The 17,266-nt window shown below is 35.5% G+C and overlaps 1 protein-coding gene across 2 annotated transcripts in view; it reads left to right on the top strand.

Annotated features, from left to right (window-relative positions):
* wdr35 (WD repeat domain 35) overlaps window positions 1–17,266 on the top strand; it is a 36,940-nt gene that overhangs the window by 11,800 nt on the left and 7,874 nt on the right. The window contains exons 9-23 of one of the 2 annotated variants that reach the window (XM_041249829.1): window positions 886–1,011; window positions 2,334–2,519; window positions 2,830–2,862; window positions 4,385–4,445; window positions 5,685–5,829; window positions 6,287–6,356; window positions 6,768–6,821; window positions 7,188–7,297; window positions 7,513–7,723; window positions 7,843–7,923; window positions 8,092–8,228; window positions 11,597–11,800; window positions 14,622–14,768; window positions 15,190–15,322; window positions 15,704–15,814. In XM_041249829.1, the coding sequence (XP_041105763.1) occupies window positions 886–1,011; window positions 2,334–2,519; window positions 2,830–2,862; window positions 4,385–4,445; window positions 5,685–5,829; window positions 6,287–6,356; window positions 6,768–6,821; window positions 7,188–7,297; window positions 7,513–7,723; window positions 7,843–7,923; window positions 8,092–8,228; window positions 11,597–11,800; window positions 14,622–14,768; window positions 15,190–15,322; window positions 15,704–15,814 (1,809 nt within the window). The remainder of the gene's footprint in view (window positions 1–885; window positions 1,012–2,333; window positions 2,520–2,829; window positions 2,863–4,384; window positions 4,446–5,684; window positions 5,830–6,286; window positions 6,357–6,767; window positions 6,822–7,187; window positions 7,298–7,512; window positions 7,724–7,842; window positions 7,924–8,091; window positions 8,229–11,596; window positions 11,801–14,621; window positions 14,769–15,189; window positions 15,323–15,703; window positions 15,815–17,266) is intronic. The other variant, XM_041249830.1, reaches the window with a different exon arrangement.

Below are 17,266 nucleotides of genomic sequence, written 5' to 3'. Positions count from 1 at the left end.
TCTCCTGCTGCCGTCTAGACTTTCCAGGAATAGTTTGTACTTTTTCCTTCCTTTTTTCAACTCCAAACCTCTCACTTCCATATGCGTAGATGATGTCCCCAAATTTATCCAGCTTCTTTTCAACTGTTCCACTTAACCTTTCCAATGCAAAGCAGAGATCTGTATTTACTGTGTCCCATGCAGTTTTTTCACAAGCTCTTGGCCATTTAACTCCAGGCTTGTGCCCATTGAGGTTCTTTTCTCTCTTATGCTGGTTTGTCTGACCGGGTTCACAAGGATCATTAGGTTCATCACTAACTGTGTCCATGCAAGTCCTCCTCACGTCTATGACAGGGGTGCTGATATCCTGCGAACTGTGGTTTGCTTCCTGTCGCTGGATTTCATTCGACTGATTTGACTGACTTCGTAAGAAGTACTGATCAATGCGAGGCCCTTGTCCCTTCTCCCTCAAGCATTTCATTCTCCCTTGATGAATCTTCAAACCCCTGACCGTTGTCGCCTTGCTCCAGCCGCAGACACAAACCTGGAGTTCCATGTCTTTGCTAACTGCAGATCTTGAACTAGTCTTTTGCAAATATTGCAGCGTTTGAAAATCGTGGTATTATCAATAAAGGCCGCCCTCTTTTAAGCACCGCAGTCATTTTGATCAATTTAAAATAAATGCTGCAGCGCCAAAATGAAGTAATACGGGGTGTGTGTGTGTGTGTGTGTGTGTGTGTGTGTGTGTGTGTCTAATATATATATATATATATATATATATATATATATATATATATATATATATATATATATATATATATATATATTAGGTTAGATGACACAACCACGTAATCATGTGTTTGGGTGCATTAATGTTGTTTGTTTTGTTTTTGTTTTTTTAAACAGCATTTGCGTACATTAAAGGTTCCTGGTAAACAGATGTCTGCAGTGTCATGGGAAGGAGGAGGGCTAAGGATTGCACTAGCTGTAGATTCTTTTATATATTTTGCCAACATCAGACCAGATTACAAGGTGATTTACTTGTTTGACAGCTGGTACAGTAGTGTCTCACAGCAGTATCTGGAACAAAAACAGTGATTATAAGCATAACATTTTCAGCAGTATGCTGTAAAATCATACAATCATAATTAACATGTGGCAAAACCTCAGTCTACAAAGCCCTTATTCTTGTATTATAGAGTTAGGTTTAGCTTTCCAGGCTTTATATTTTTCACTTTGACTCAAGTGACCCCAGTTCATCCTGCCACCACACTAGATCTTCACAAACATTATGAACCTGTATTATGCCTTGTTTTCATGTGTGAGGCACTGCACAAGTGGTGTCCTACAAGAACTGTGTTTAATTGTGGTGGCAGCATAAATCCGAGTTTGAGTCAAAGTGGAAATTATATGGGATTTGTGACTGCTATACTAATGAGAGCTGTACCTTTTACAGCCTTGGTTATTATTACCTATTTAAGGCACTGTCAATTTAAATTGTACTAGAGTAAGCTTTACATGCTGCCAAAGAGAATGAATGCACCTTAAACAGTTTGTTACATTGCTCAGGCATCTCTGGCAGATAGTTTAGAAGTCTACTGTGACAATTTGTGCTGTCCTAAAAATAAGAAATGCACTTCCCTCATATCCTTTTGGAACTAACCCATTTCAGGGTGATAACCCATATCACCTTGACTTTGACTATACTGTTAGACAATGCCATGGAATCTCTGGCATTCACTTCATTTGGATTCCCAATTTTGTTATCCTACTATAATATAATGTAACACAGTACAGTTTGGATAAACAAACATTGTATCCATGGTACAGTAACTGACAGTATTTAATTATTTTTTAATCTAGGACCTAAAAAAAGAAAATACCAAAACACTTGTCATATAATAGCAATAACTATAATGTGACTCTAATGATAATTACATTACCTTGGCATTGTCATGTGTGATAATGGGACTCCCTCCTTTTAAATAAATAAATAAATAGATAAATAAAATGTATTGAACAGCAATGCCATTATCCCTTAATAAAAGGGCAGCTGGCTCTTGCAATTTCATGCAATTTGACAAGTATAATATGTGTGTGTTTGCTTGCACTGTATATAGTAGCTGCAGTAATATTTTTTTTGTTTCACATTAAACTAGTTCCTAAATTAAATTTATTATATATATCAATATATATTATATATATAGTATATAATATATATATAATATATATATATAGATATATATAGTCTTTTGTCTAGTATACAGTATATAGTATTATACAACAACAGAGCAATCTGATTCATTAGAAAACTTGTGATGGTTTTTATCAATAAATTCTCTTTTTCATTCCAGTGGGGCTATTGCTCCAACACTGTTGTCTATGCACATACCAGACCAGACCGCACAGAGTACTGTGTTGTCTTCTGGGATACCAAGAACAATGAGAAGTATGTCAAATATGTCAAGAGCCTAATGTCCATAACCACCTGTGGGGACTTTTGTATATTGGCAACAAAGGCAGATGATTCACATCCTCAGGTAAACTTACTACTAGAGTAAATAACAGACATGTCATTTTAAGATGTATATTACATAAAGGGTGATTTACAAGGCCATTAAAACAGTCCGTCGTAGACTTACATTATATATATAATATATATATATATATATATATATATATATATATATATATATATATATATATATATATATATATATATATATAATCTGTTGATAGATAGTGCTGAATTAATCCATAGCCCACAAATGAATTATTTCTGGTAGTCTTGTTTATAATGTGCATTATCAATGGTTAACATTTGTATTTGTTTATATGTTGCTACCAAAGGAAGACAATGAGGCGGCGTCAGTGAGTGCATCGGTAAAGTATCTTTTAAAGTGAAAATTAGAAGTATTTGTACTGTAATTGCATGTGGTGGTCGTGATGGTGGTGAAGAGTTATATTTTAAAGTTAACCGAGTTACCCGAGTTCTCATGCGAGTTGGGCAGGAAGTACTACCGATTTTTCCCAGAAATACTTGCGAGTTAAACATCAAGATGCAAATTAGTTGCAGGCGGTATTATAGTAAAATTGTTAATGATTTAAAAGCTAAATCCATCTAGATATTTTTTCACATTTTTCTTGCAATACATTTACATACATTGCTCTATATCACTACATAATCGTACATACATATATATGTGTGTGTATGCGTATGTATAGTGATATTAGTGCATCTGACAAAGAAAAGCCTTATACTTGTATTAATGTTTTCAAATCTTTTTATTCAGTGAAAATGGCTTTCTCTCACTTTACTAGTTTTTGGCATTCAAGGACCTGGATGTATAATTATGTTCCTGCCCCTACAACTTTTTTTTATCGATACTTAGTGATGAAATTTCCTCCCAGCCTGGATTCAGACTTTAGAATTCGGGTCAGCCCAAGCCTCAGAATGGGCATCCATGAACCATCATGTGTCTATTTTTTTCTTCCTAATACAGTAGCTTTTAATAAGGGCATCTATACATTCCTGTAACTATATTTTAGTAATACAGTCAATACAGAGTCTATCCAGTTTTTTTTTATACATCATAACCACAAAAAATTTCAGGACATAAAAAAGAAAACTGTGATATACCGTATGGATTAATTATCGAGTTGCTTAGTTACAGTGAATTCAAAATGGTGTGGATCATGCATACAACCTCTTTCAAGTGTCCCAATGTTTTAAGACTTAAAGGCTGTGAAAGCCTTTAGATGTACCAACCACCTATACTACCGAAACATTTTAAACAAACTTCAAGGCTAACGAGTTAATCCATTAAGTCCAAGGATTTAAATTGGTGGAAAGTGTAAATCTGTTCTGCATAATGTATTCAGCTATGTGAGCAATTTAAATCCTGTTTTGAAAGCCCTAGTACTTTTTTGGGGTCGACTTCATTGTGATATTTTCCATATATATATTTTGTAATAAGGCTCTAATTATTGGTATACATATTGATATTGCGAGAGTCAAATTGACACAACGCACTGCAAGTAAAAATAAAATAAAACATGTTTATATCAACAGTTAGTCATGTGCTAATTGTTTTCAACAGCAGAGCAAATCACACACTAGGATACTTAACACTCTTATTTGACATACTCATAAAAATGTAATTTTCATATTCTTTTGAGTCTATGGCAATCAAGATATGCAAATTTTCCTGTTTAGTCATGGTTAGAGAGGTTGATAAAAGGAGGCTGTGGTGAGTTTATTGTCCTAACACCTCTATGACAACTGGACAATTTCTCTGAACATAAAATAAAAGAATTATGCTGTGTCAGTAGTTTCTTTAGTGTTCACATTTACATGTCTGTGTTTATAAGTTAATAAAAAAAGTATTTTATCTATGTCTTATAGTATATGCTTGTCCTTTGTAATTCTATTGGGACTCCTTTGGACTCGAAATACATTGATATTGGTAAGGAAGATGAGTATATGTTTATTTTACTATTATTTATGTATTTATTTTTTTTATTTATAAAAGTAATTCTAAAACTTTCTAAAGTTGATTTGAAAAATGTCTGCTGTTGATTTTGTCCATAGTATTCTTAGTGTTTGTGCTACCCATGTCCATGTCCAGGAACATTCAATTTATTAAAATAAGTTTGTAAAAATAATTAAGAGGTGATTTAGAAATGTAAATTAGTTGTCATGATTAATATGTTTTAGAAATATTATTTCACCCAACAGTAAATTTCTGATCAATAATATGATAAATATTTAATATAAACACTTGGAATTTTTTCCTCGTGGTAGATAGCCTGTTAGTATCTACATAGTAAACTTTTGTTACATGTTTTAGTAGTATACAACATTACTATAGGTTTCCCAAATTATTAATCATAATTTAATTTGTTTGATACAGTGAGGAGGTTACTGGATATCCACAGACAATTGATACAGTTTTAACACAAAATGCATTGCACTTTATTTCTCCTAGCTTTTCACTGTATTCTTTAATTTATGTTCTCTGTAGGCACAAGTGATCTTCTGTAATGCAGGCAGATCATCAATTATCTTTGGAAAGTTAAACACTTAATACTTTTGCCATCATAGAAATGCAAACAGTCAGGGTTAGCAGTGTTTGCGTTCTCTGACTCCGAATGAGCGCTATAGTCTCCCTGGCTTAAATTGCAACAATCAGACCTTTCATCAACCTATAGCAAACACAGCCAAGACGGAACATCAGTCTGTGTTATAGACGTCCTGCAAAATTCCTTTTCAGTATGGTACACCAGGGTCTATGATGTAGGACAAATGTGTCTCGTTACATAGTGCTGGAAGTGAAAGTATGCTATATATTTCAAGGCTTCCAACGGAAGCTTTTGCAGAAGTGTATTTGTATGCGTGTATATATAACCTTCCTAAACCACTTCCCAGAAGGGGTTAATCTTATCATAACTGCTGTATTAGAGAGGTGAATTACTTTCCATTGTCATTTGGATTAAATTGTTTTCACTGGTAAATAGTAATTGTAAATGCATGTTAATCGTCATTATATTAGAAAAGCTTTTGATAATAGAAAGAAACTGTGTTCTGTGCTGAGTATTTTAATAGCACAGAAAATATTGTCCACTATGTTTGCACAAGAGCTAAGAAGATTCATTTTGTTGTGTGTTTTTGTGGACTTTATAAGAACTGCTTGTTTTTATTGCAGATCCACTGTTTGTGACAATGACCAACACCCATGTGATTGCGGCCTCCAAAGAAGCCTTCTATACTTGGCAGTACCGGGTGGCAAAGAAACTAACAGCAATGGAGATCAATCAGGTTTCAAGGACAAGAAAAGAAGGCAGAGAAAGGTTATTACAATATTTGCTTTTAAAAAGGAAACAGCCCTACTATTGCTTATTGCTAGTCTGACTCAATTCACCGTATTGGGCTGGCTATAGTTGTTGAGGTATTTAAGTAAGACTAAATTCAGCTTATTGAATCTGTCTTGACCCTGCTTAGTTCACCTTGTTGTTTAAGTTGTAGTTTAACAGTTCCTAAGTTATTTAATGAGTCATCCGCTCTTCTTAAAACTAGTGAACACGAAAGGTTATATTTTCCGTCTGTCACATCTGTGTGAAGTGTTATACTGAAACATTTAGTCCACTGTTTTGATAACATCCAGACAGTCAAAAATGAACAACATGCTGCTACTGAACTGGCTCAGAAACCTTTGTTCTACCAAAGATATTTTTGTCCCCTTGCCCATTAAAAGACTTGTTGTTCTGAAACTTAAAAATAAACAGACATCTCCTAATTTCTCTTCAGGGTTTATCATATTGATGATACCCCTACTGGAGCTGCTGATGGAATGCCTGACTTCACAAAAGCCTTCACTGTGAGTGATGTCGTGCAAGTACTACCCCTATCTGTCATGTTACAGATGTGTCTAAATCACCTACTAATTATCATATTTCATAACATGTCGCATCCAGTGGCATGGTCTGCTTTGTTATTGTTTGGGTAACCTTGCTTGAACTTCTGCTGTTTTGCGTCGGAGGAAAGCTAATTTTAATTTTTAAAGAGGAGACAATTGTTGTATCAGGAATTCCAAGATTTAGTAATAAAAATGTCTTAGCACAGCTGCAAACAAATCATGCATTCTTAGTCATTCTTCTGATTTTACAATGTTTAGAAGATTAACAAAACCTGAAATGCATAAAAAAGTACACATTTTTCTGTCTTTACCACTTTTTAGCTTGGCTGTGAATCAAATATGTTAATTAAACATGCATGTATTTTATCTTAGGCTACGAGAGATTCTATCTGCTGCATCACAGCCACTGACAAGACTCTGATAGTGGTATGTATTAAACAGTGTTTATTGAATTGTGGTGTCGTTTCATACCTATAATGCATTGTAGACCTGACAATGTGTCAACTGGTAAATGCTATTTGTTGTCTGACCCTGCTAAAAGACTCGATTCGATGTGAATAATTCAGATTTATGAGGCACTGCTGTTTATCTTTAACCTCAAAACTGCTTTCATCTTGTATTGCGCCTTTACTGAATTAGATATATGATGGTTACCAAAAATATTTCATTTTATACATCAGGGTTCTACAGTCTTCCCTGTTAGTTGTTTTCTGTGCTTAATAACTGATAACTCGATCCAACCTTTCACCTTCATGATGCTAAAACGAATGTGTTTGATTCATCTTCTCTCAGGGCCGTGAATCTGGCACTCTTCAAAGATACAGTCTGCCTAATGTTGGTTTGGTCCAGAAATATGCCTTAAATTGCAGAGCCTATCAGCTCTCACTTAATTGCAATTCCAGGTTAGTTACATCCGCTGATTATGTTGCCTACCTGAAAACTAGCTGGCCTGTTCATTTTACCTGAAATGCCTTACAGCTCTGCAAATAGTATGTTATCTAGAAACTAAATTGTTTTCAAAATAACTCAAATATTCTTTGCATAGAAAGTTTTAAAAACAGAAATAATAATAGTAAAACAGAATTATCAGTATTTGTTGTGTGTTTTTTATTTACAGCCGTCTTGCCATTATTGATATCACAGGAGTTCTGACATTTTTTGATATTGAAGCCCGTGTGACAGACGGCTTAGTGCATTCAACAGTGGGTGAGCTGCTGAAGTTTGAGCGCAAAGATGTGTGGGATATGAAGTGGGCCAATGATAATCCAGATCTCTTTGCAATGATGGAGAAGACCAGAATGTATGTCTTTAGAAACTTGGACCCTGAGGTAAGATATTTCAAATAACTTGCAAGTTATATTATTTTTTTTTTTTAAAGCAAGCTTTGTATTTGGTGATATGCGTGATATTTAAGATTTTTAAACTGTCCCTTTTCATGAATTTCTAGGAACCTATCCAGACTTCTGGGTACATATGCAACTTTGAAGACTTAGAAATAAAGTCTGTTCTGCTGGATGAAATCCTAAAGGTAACATATAAAATCACAAAAGTTTTAAAGCATAATAATAAGGGTATGAAAATAGTACACATATATTAAAAAAAATAAGTCCCCTATTCTATAAATACTCTGCCTTTGCAATAGTAGTGAATGGTATATCACGCATGTCTCTAATAGTTACTGTCATGTCTCTTGCAGGAACCTGAAATACCCAATAAAGATTATCTCATCAATTTTGAGATCCGGTCCCTACGTGATAGTCGGGCACTTATTGAGAAGGTTGGAATTGAGGATGCATGTCAGTTTATTGAAGATAACCCACATCCTAGACTATGGTAATTGTAATTCTAAAAGCTATTCTGTTGGATATATTTAAAATTAAATCTACTTGAAATGCATTTAAGATCCACAAGTGTAAGTACAAGTTATCTAAGGCAGTTATTAATTTGACTATTGAATGACTCTGACATCTTTCAGTTGAATAGACTATAAATTTTTGTGGTCCTGCTCTGTAATTAATGCCTGTTCAGGGCAAGGAGACAAGAGCTTGATTTAAAACCATGAATTAAATTGTCGGTTGTCAGCAGAAGAGTACCATTATCTTACTGACTCATTGAACTTGGTTTTGTAAATTCTGGGTGAATTACTTTTAACTTGCAATTAAAAGGCTAATTATAGTTAACTATATTCAGTTTCAAATGCATAGCTGCTATTGGAGAAGATTACAGAACATGGTGAGATTTGACATTTGAAACACACACTTACTTACAAATCACAACTAACTGATTGGTTACAGTCTTTTTAAGTTCACTTCCAAAGAAAGCCATTTTTATAACTCACAGGAGATGCACACTCTTAACCGCTGATGTGTTTCTGTTACAACCCTATAGATTGCTTGTGAAAAAGTTATAGATTCACATTTTTCACATTTGAATGTGAACTTTGCACAGAGCTAGCTTACTGACTGTTCAGTTGGCAGACATGACATAACAGTGTAAATTTGAGATTGTCTTTCATATAATTTGTAGGACGTTTGTATTGCTGCTCCAGTAATAAAAGGTACCGGTAACATGTACTGCATGTGTGATCTAATAAGGAAACTCATAAGAGAAAAGAATGTTGTTAAAACCTATGTGGTTTTATATTTGACAAAATCAAGTAAAGACAGACTGATGCAGCAGGACTGCTTAAAGGCTGTTCAGCTCCCCCTGTGCTAGTATTGCTCTGTGGCAGGGGTAGAGAAAATTTATTGGCTTGTTTTGGAACTACTGAAATGATTGATGCCCCTGCTGGACTTAAACTCCTGTGTCAGTTCTCACAGCAGAAGGGGGAATTTGGGACTCTCAGGTTCTGGCTGTGACTACCCTTTGGTGCAGTGTAATCCACTGAGAGAAGGCTGATGCTGTCTGAAGAGGCAAAAATAAATGAGCGACACCAACTTAAAAAAATATTTACACTGCCATTTTCAGAAGATTAGCAAATAAAAGTAATAATTGGGGAGGGTAGGGAATCATTAGTAGAAGATTGTGTGGCTAAAAAGCAATGACTTAAAATTATTACTCTAGTAATTATTTATGTACTGGTATTTTACATTTTGATATTCAGTTACATGAGTCTGTATTTTTTAAATCAATCTGATTGTTCTGTTTAAAAACTGCCTCTTATTGGGTAAGGTCACAGACCTATTTTAATAACTAATTTTGTAATATATTACGTTCGTGGTTTTTTTTTTGTGTTTTGTTTTTTTTTCCCAGTTTATACTGTTGTATTCCTTTATAAGAAAGTGTTCCATTGAACTACTTCCCATGGCTTAGATGGGTGGAAGCATCAGGCAGTAAAGGAATTTCTGGAAACAAAACATTTCTTATAATAGATTGGAGGTGGATCAAAGGTCACAAAGTTCAGTGCTTGTGGTCTCGTAAATGAACTTCAGCTTCTCTATTAACTTTGTGTGAAACGTTCGCTAACATTGTATATAAATAGTACCAGACAGTCAATGGTAAACAACAATGCCGTTCCATTTGTGCAGCTTTGAACTGTGAAGTGTACAGCATATCCACTTGCAATCACAAATACTATCTATACTTTTTATGGCTATTTTCATGTTTTGACTGCTGTACTACAGGGCTTAAGTTGTATGCAACATGACGGTACAAACCAGGGGATAGGAAAGCCATGGTAGAGATTAAAACTTGGTATATCTAATTTAGTTGCCTTCTCGTGATTTCAGCTGGTTAAGTCCTAAATCAGATTTTTGAACGTTTTCACTACTTGGGGAATCAGGATCCAATACTTTTTAATGGGCTATACCCTAAGGGGCAAGACACTAATAATTAGTGTATATGCTCGATATAGTGCCCAGTGTTGACTGTCTGCCCATATTCGTACTATAGTCCATATTAACCTGGCCAAATAAACACCCTCCCTTTATTTTTCTTTCAATATCAAAGTCAAAACCTTTTTTTCTTATACAAAAAAACAGTAAGTATTACTGACATATATTTGGTTAGCTGTTTATTTCTAATAAAATAAAACATTTAAAAGCATTTTGCCATGGTGAATCAAGCCCACAAGCAACCTTGTTTTCTATGGTATGTAAAGAACTTTCCCTTTTGATGATGAAAACAACAGGTACTAAAGGGTTTAAGCTCAAAGGAAAGAGGGTTTGGGGAATGAAGTAAACCCTGCTGTATGTATTTTGTGATGACAGCATATGTACATACTTAAGCAAATTGTATAGTTATTTTGTGTCACTGCATTACAAAATATAGTATTCTATTAAATTTGGTTATTCCCCCCTTCCACTTCGTTTGCAGCTCAAGGACAAGCTTCCAGCAGTGTCCTTAATTTTACCATTTTGACAGTGTTTCATTTCAACCATGCCATGTAATACCTCATGTATTTTAAATGCATAGAAAGCTGGAAAGTACATTGAAACTTTGCAGTGCTGTGTTATGACATGTAAGTAATAATGCAATCAATATTTATTTCAAAGGGACATGTTTGTTATACAGTACTGCATAAATACGGCATACAGCGCTTTTAATAACAAAACAACTAGTTTAGCTAGAATCCCACACTGCATACAATAAAGTATAAAGTACACTGCTTTATTGTGTCTTATAAGCGGTTTAAGCGAGAAACAAAATCTACATTTAAAGCTGATTGCATGTGTTGTGCAACTTACTTAAAATGTAATCCTGCATTTTTACTTGACTTATGCAGGAGTGTATATGACATAAATATCAATAACAATTTGCCAATACAACCACACTAGTGAGTACGAAATTATTCTCTTTTGATGCTGAGGTAGCCTATGAAAAGGGTTTTAAGCATTTGAAATCCAGTGCTTAACATTGCAGTGCTCTGTCTTCACTTCACTACTGTCATCAGCCAACACCTGCAATAAACTAGGAATGCCGAAGACATGTGCTTATATTGCTATGAACATGTACAACAGAGCAGTTTCCTAAAGAGAACATTGCGAAAACAACCACCCGGGTGCTATTTCAAGCAAATAAGGTATTTCAATACAAGTATAACTGGGATATTATTCTTCTTGAATTACAATACAAGTAGGCATACCTGTTGATAAAACGAAGTAAAGCACTGCATTAGCAACATTACAATTTGGATAGGAAGTTCTGTATTACTCTGCATCTGTCAGAACTATGTATTTATTAAAAATCTTGTCTTTCTTTAGGCGCTTACTGGCTGAAGCGGCCCTTGTGAAGTTGGACCTTAAGACAGCTGAGCAAGCATTTGTGCGCTGTAAAACCTACCAGGGCATTGAGTTTGTGAAACGTCTCGGTAACCTACAGAGCGAGTCCATGAAGCAAGCTGAGGTTGCAGCTTATTTTGGGAGGTTTGAGGAAGCTGAAAGAATGTATTTGGATATGGACAGGAGGCAAGTGTGCTATCTATTGTTTTTCAAGATAGATGGAATATATACAGGCAACTCCAAAATTATTGGCACCCTTGATAAAGATGAGCAAAAAAGCTATATTGTAATTTTCCAGCATGTGGAATGCATTGTACTTTATTAATGATTCAAGGGAATCAACCAAAATTACACATTTCTCAATTTATAACTTTATTTCCCAAAAAATTAAGCGTCACAGTTATTGGCACAATTATTGGCACCCTTGTTTTCAGTACTTTGTGGACCCTCCCCTTGCAAGGATAACGGCACTTTTTAACTAGTCTTTTTCTATAATTTTTTATGAGATTGGAGAACACATTGGAAAGGATGTTAGACTATTCCTCCATACAGAATCTTTCCAGATCCTTGATATCCTTCGGTCTGCGCTTATGGACTGCCCTCTTCAATTCAAACCACAGGTTTTCAGTGGGATTCAAGACCGGAGACTGACCATTGCAAAACGTTGATTTTGTGGTCAATTAACCGTTTCTTTGTAGATTTTGATGTGTGCTTGGGGCCACTGTCTTGCTGGAAGATCCACTTGCTGCCAAGTTTCAGCCTCTTGGCAGAGGCAACCAGGTTTTTGGCTAAAATGTCCTGGTAATTGGTAGAGTTCATGATGCCATTGACTTTAACAAGGGCCCCAGGACCAGTGGAAGCAAAACAGCCCCATAACATCAAAGATTCACCACCATATTTTACACCCACCGCTGGTGTGCGTGGCCAGAGAGCTGCATTTTCGTCTCTTCTGACCATAGCACCCAGTTCCAATCCAAGTGCCAGTGCCGTTTAGCAAACTCCAGGCGCTTACATTTGTTGGTTGCTCTCAATAAAGGCTTTTTTTTTCTGGCAGCCCTTCCAAATAGACTATTGGCATGGAGGTGACATCTAATTGTAGATTAGGGGACTTGGTGACCCCAAGTTCTGTAATTCTTCTTTGCCTCCCGAACCGTCTTCCTGACTGTGCGTGGGGGCAAGATGCACTTGTGCCCTCTACCAGGCAGATTTACCACTGTTCCACTGGTTTTGAACTTCTTAATTATTGCCCTAATATTGGTAAGTGGTATATTTAGGTTTTTAGCTATTTTTTTGTACCTATTGCTTGATTTATGAAGGTCAACAACCATTTGTCTCTCTTCATTTGTGAGTTCTTTCCCTTTCCCCATGGTGATGGATGGCAAATGGATTTTACATGCATGTTACCTCACTTTTATACCCCAGTGAAACAGGAAGCCATGGAAGGTCACAATACAGTTCCTTAAGACTTTGATGTACTTTTAAAAGTAGAATGTTAATGCAGATTTAATTTTGTTTGATTTTAATTTATAAGAATCTTTAGTTGTGCCAGTAATTAAGACACCTATCTTTTTGAGAACAAAAAAATTATTACTTGTTAAAAATAATAAATGTTTTCTCTGAGCAATTGTATTAGTATAAAAGAATATAGTTTTCCCATATTTTTGAGCATAAAATATAGCTCATTACCTGTGTTGTTTATTTTATACAGCCTTTTTTGGTCATCTATATCAAGGGTGCCAAAAATTTTGGAGGTGCCTGTAGCATCTTCTCTGGCTCCTAGTTGCTGTTGTATTATGAATAAATCCAATACAATAGTAATGTCTACAATACAATAGTAATATCTTCATCTTGTTTTTATTACTCTGTATAAACTTTTTATTTTAGTGCTGGGACAAATATCTGACTATTCGAACAAACATTTTTTGACATGTATTCAGATACATAAATCAGATGTTCGTATTTGCTAGAAATGACAAACATACCTTGCTGTTTTATTTACCGCCTCACCAAAAATGTCAAATGAAAAAGAGCTCTGTGTGATATGTGAGATTAATATATTTAAAAAAAAACACAGGCTCAACACAGCAGCTCTTGAGCCTCTATTTAAAAATTTTAAATAAGTAAACAAACCAGATTATGCACGCACACTCTTTGTGATCTCTGTGTAAAGCCATCTGGGTCAAAAACACGTTGTGGTGCTTTAAAGTGAGTCAGAATCTTATGGGAATGTCATTCTGAAATGTCTTGCTTAAACAGCGAGCAGTGATTTTTATATAGAGTGTATATATTATATATGTTTTGTTGTGACTTTCTGTTATGTGGAATGTAGTAAACGAGAACTAAAATGGTGAATTCTTTTCCCCTTCATTTTACAGCGCCATTTCCACGTTTGTTTTATTTGTGTTTAAAGTTAATTTTCAGTTTTTGTTTGCTTGTTCAGCAACAAAGGCACAAGTAATTGCTTCACAAGTTATTACTTTATGAAAGCATGTCTATGGCCACTGTTTACTGTGAAGAAATTATAAGGAATAAAATTTTTTTAAAAAAGCAAAAAATAAATAAAATGCTGTGTCAACGTTATGTACTATTTGTTTCAGGAATAAACAAACATTTAACTTGAACTGCTATCTGGCATCCTTTGTTTTATAGTTAATTCACTGGGTTAAAATAAGGCCTTCACAACGTATTCTTTACTCCTGGGATATTTTTACATTACATATTATAATGTATTGCTGTAAAGGCACACACATAAGGCCATGCCCCCCTGCCCCTGCAGCTATGCTGTCTCTGCCTGCCTTCTGAGAAATATGACATTACGCTTTGAAAACGAACGGATATCTGAACGAATATTTAAATTTATGAGCGAAAATCCTGTGTTCGTCCCAGCACTATTGTATTTATTGTTTTGGTGTGGACTAGCATTGCTTAGCCTAGACTATGCTTTTAAAACCCCCATGTGAATCAGAATGGTGCTCATTTAACAGGAATTGTTTTCATCTGTTTGCAGAGACCTTGCAATCAGTCTGAGAATAAAGCTGGGGGATTGGTTCCGGGTACTCCAGCTACTGAAAACAGGCTCTGGTGATGCTGACGATACCCTTCTTGAACAAGCGTACAATGCTATTGGTGACTACTTTGCTGATAGACAAAAGTGGTAGGTTTGTTCATTCAGGGATGGCTTTACATTATTGGTCTGTGCTTTAAACATTAACTTTCCTTAACAACAGTCTGTCTGACCAACTTTTTTTTTTCTTTTTGTATGTATTACGTCACAAAACACTTTTCTGTAGCACCGTCCGTCATCCATACCTTTAAACACCCAATCATAAAAAACTAAGGCAAAACAGTACCATGTTAACCATTTATTGTGGGAAATGTAAATGTTTTACAGGAAGTATTGTGTTATGTACTTTCAGTATTTTAGAGCAGTATGTTCTAGAACAGTTGATTTCCATTAAATAGTTTTTAAGTTTTAATATGGTTTGTTATTAGCCTTTTAAACAGAGGTTCTTACTGTCAGTAGTTTTTCTGATTTGTATTTGATTGTACCTATTATCACTGTGATGTGCTTCTAGGGTGAATGCTGTTCAGTATTACCTGCAAGGCCGAAACCAAGAACGTCTGGCTGAATGTTACTATATGCTTGAGGATTATGACGGATTGGAAAGACTTGCAAATTCCCTTCCAGAAAATCACAAATTGCTCCCTGTAAGTAATTTCACATACACACTGCTGCATGAAAAACAATATTCACAGGGACATTTTTGCTGTTTTGATTCTTATATATGTGGTTTGCAGTCACTTGTAAAACAATAATAAAGGTGTCTAGCCCCCAAGCCAGAGATCAGTTCACATGTGTGTGAGTTTAGAGGGTCAGTGCACACTGCTGGTTTGGGTTATTGAAGTGGAGGCTGAACAGCAAACATATGCGTGGCTTGTCATCACAGTGTTTGTAACCCACCCTTCTATTCCTATTGTCCCGTCTCAAAAATCAAGTGTTGCGTTTCCTCTTATTTGTTAACATATCTTTTTTTTTAATACAGTACTTCTCTAGTAACACTTGCATTTCAATTTTTTTTATATTTTTAGGATATTGGCCACATGTTTGTGACTGTAGGCATGTGTGAACAGGCAGTGAGTGCATATTTGAAATGCAACAAACCTAAAGCTGCTGTTGATGCCTGTGTGCATCTAAATCAGGTAAAAGTTGGCCTGTGTGTGTGTGTGTGTGTGTGTGTGTGTGTGTGTGTGTATATATATATATATATATATATATATATATATATATATATATATATATATATATATATGCTATATATTATATATTATAGATATAAAATATATCACGATAGTGTCTATCACCTGGACCACTATCACGCGAAATGCTTTACACGATGCAGTCACTTTTTGAAAAATTTATGCATAATCCATCTTAAATACAAGGTTAGAATTTGTAAAAGTACGCTTAAACAATTGTGTGTGTGAGTGTGTGTGTATATATATATATATATATATATATATATATATATATATATATATATGAAAACCTGAAAAGTCTTCATTAGATAAGTATTCACCCCCTTTGCTATAACACTCATAAATAAGCTCAGGTGCAACCAATTACACTTTTCTCTGTAAGGTCCCACAGTTGGGTAATGCAATCAAAGCAAAGATACTACCATGAAGACCAAAGAGCTCAAAACAACTCAAGGATAAAGTTGTGGAAAGGCACAGATCAGGGGAGGGGTATCAAAGAATTTCAAAGGCATTTAGTATCCCTTGGAGCACAGTCAAGTCGATCATTAAGAAGTGGAAGGTATACGGCACCACCCAGAATCTTCTCAGAGCAGGTCATCCTCCCAAACTGAGCAGCCAGGTAAGAAGGGCATTGGTTAAAGAAGCCACCAATCTTGCCTGTATGGAAGAGTGGCAAGAAGGAAGCCATTTCTGAAAAAAGCCCAGTAAAATCCTGCATAGAATTTGCAAAAAGGCATGTGGGAGACTCTGAAAAGATGTGGCAAAAGATAATGTGGTCCGATGAAACAAAAATGGAACTATTTGGCCTAAATGCAAAGTGTTATGTCTGGCGCAAACCCAACACAGCACATCACCCAGGTAACACCATCCCTACTGTGAAGCATGGTGGCGGTAGCATCATGCTATGGGGATGCTTTTCATTGGTGGGGACTGGGAAACTTGTCAGGGTTGAGGGCAAAATTGATGGAGCTAAATACAGGCAAATCCTTGAGGAAAGCCTGCTTCAGTCTGCAAAAGACCAAAGACTGGGACAGAGATTCACCTTCCAAGCACACAGCCAAAGCGACACTGGAGTGCCTTAAAAACAAGAAAGTGAATGTCCTAGAGTGGCCCTGTCAAAGCCCAGACTTGAATCCGATTGAGAATCTGTGGCAAGACTTGAAGATTGCTGTCCACCAATGATTCCCATCCAACTTGACAGAGCTTGAACAATTTTGCTAAGAAGAATGGGCAAATATTGCACAATCTAGATGTGCAAACTTGGTAGAGACTTACCCCAAAAGACTCATAGCTGTAATTGCTGCCAAAAGTTCTACCAAGTATTAACTCAGGGGGGTGAATACTTATCTAACCAAGACATTTCAGTTTTTTTTATTTTTCTTTAACTGTTGTTTC

Source organism: Polyodon spathula, chromosome 5 (genome assembly GCF_017654505.1).
Source record: "Polyodon spathula isolate WHYD16114869_AA chromosome 5, ASM1765450v1, whole genome shotgun sequence".
Taxonomy (NCBI): Eukaryota; Metazoa; Chordata; class Actinopteri; order Acipenseriformes; family Polyodontidae; genus Polyodon; species Polyodon spathula.
The sequence above is the reverse complement of the archived record's forward strand: the minus strand, read 5'-3'. Positions and strand labels throughout refer to the sequence as shown.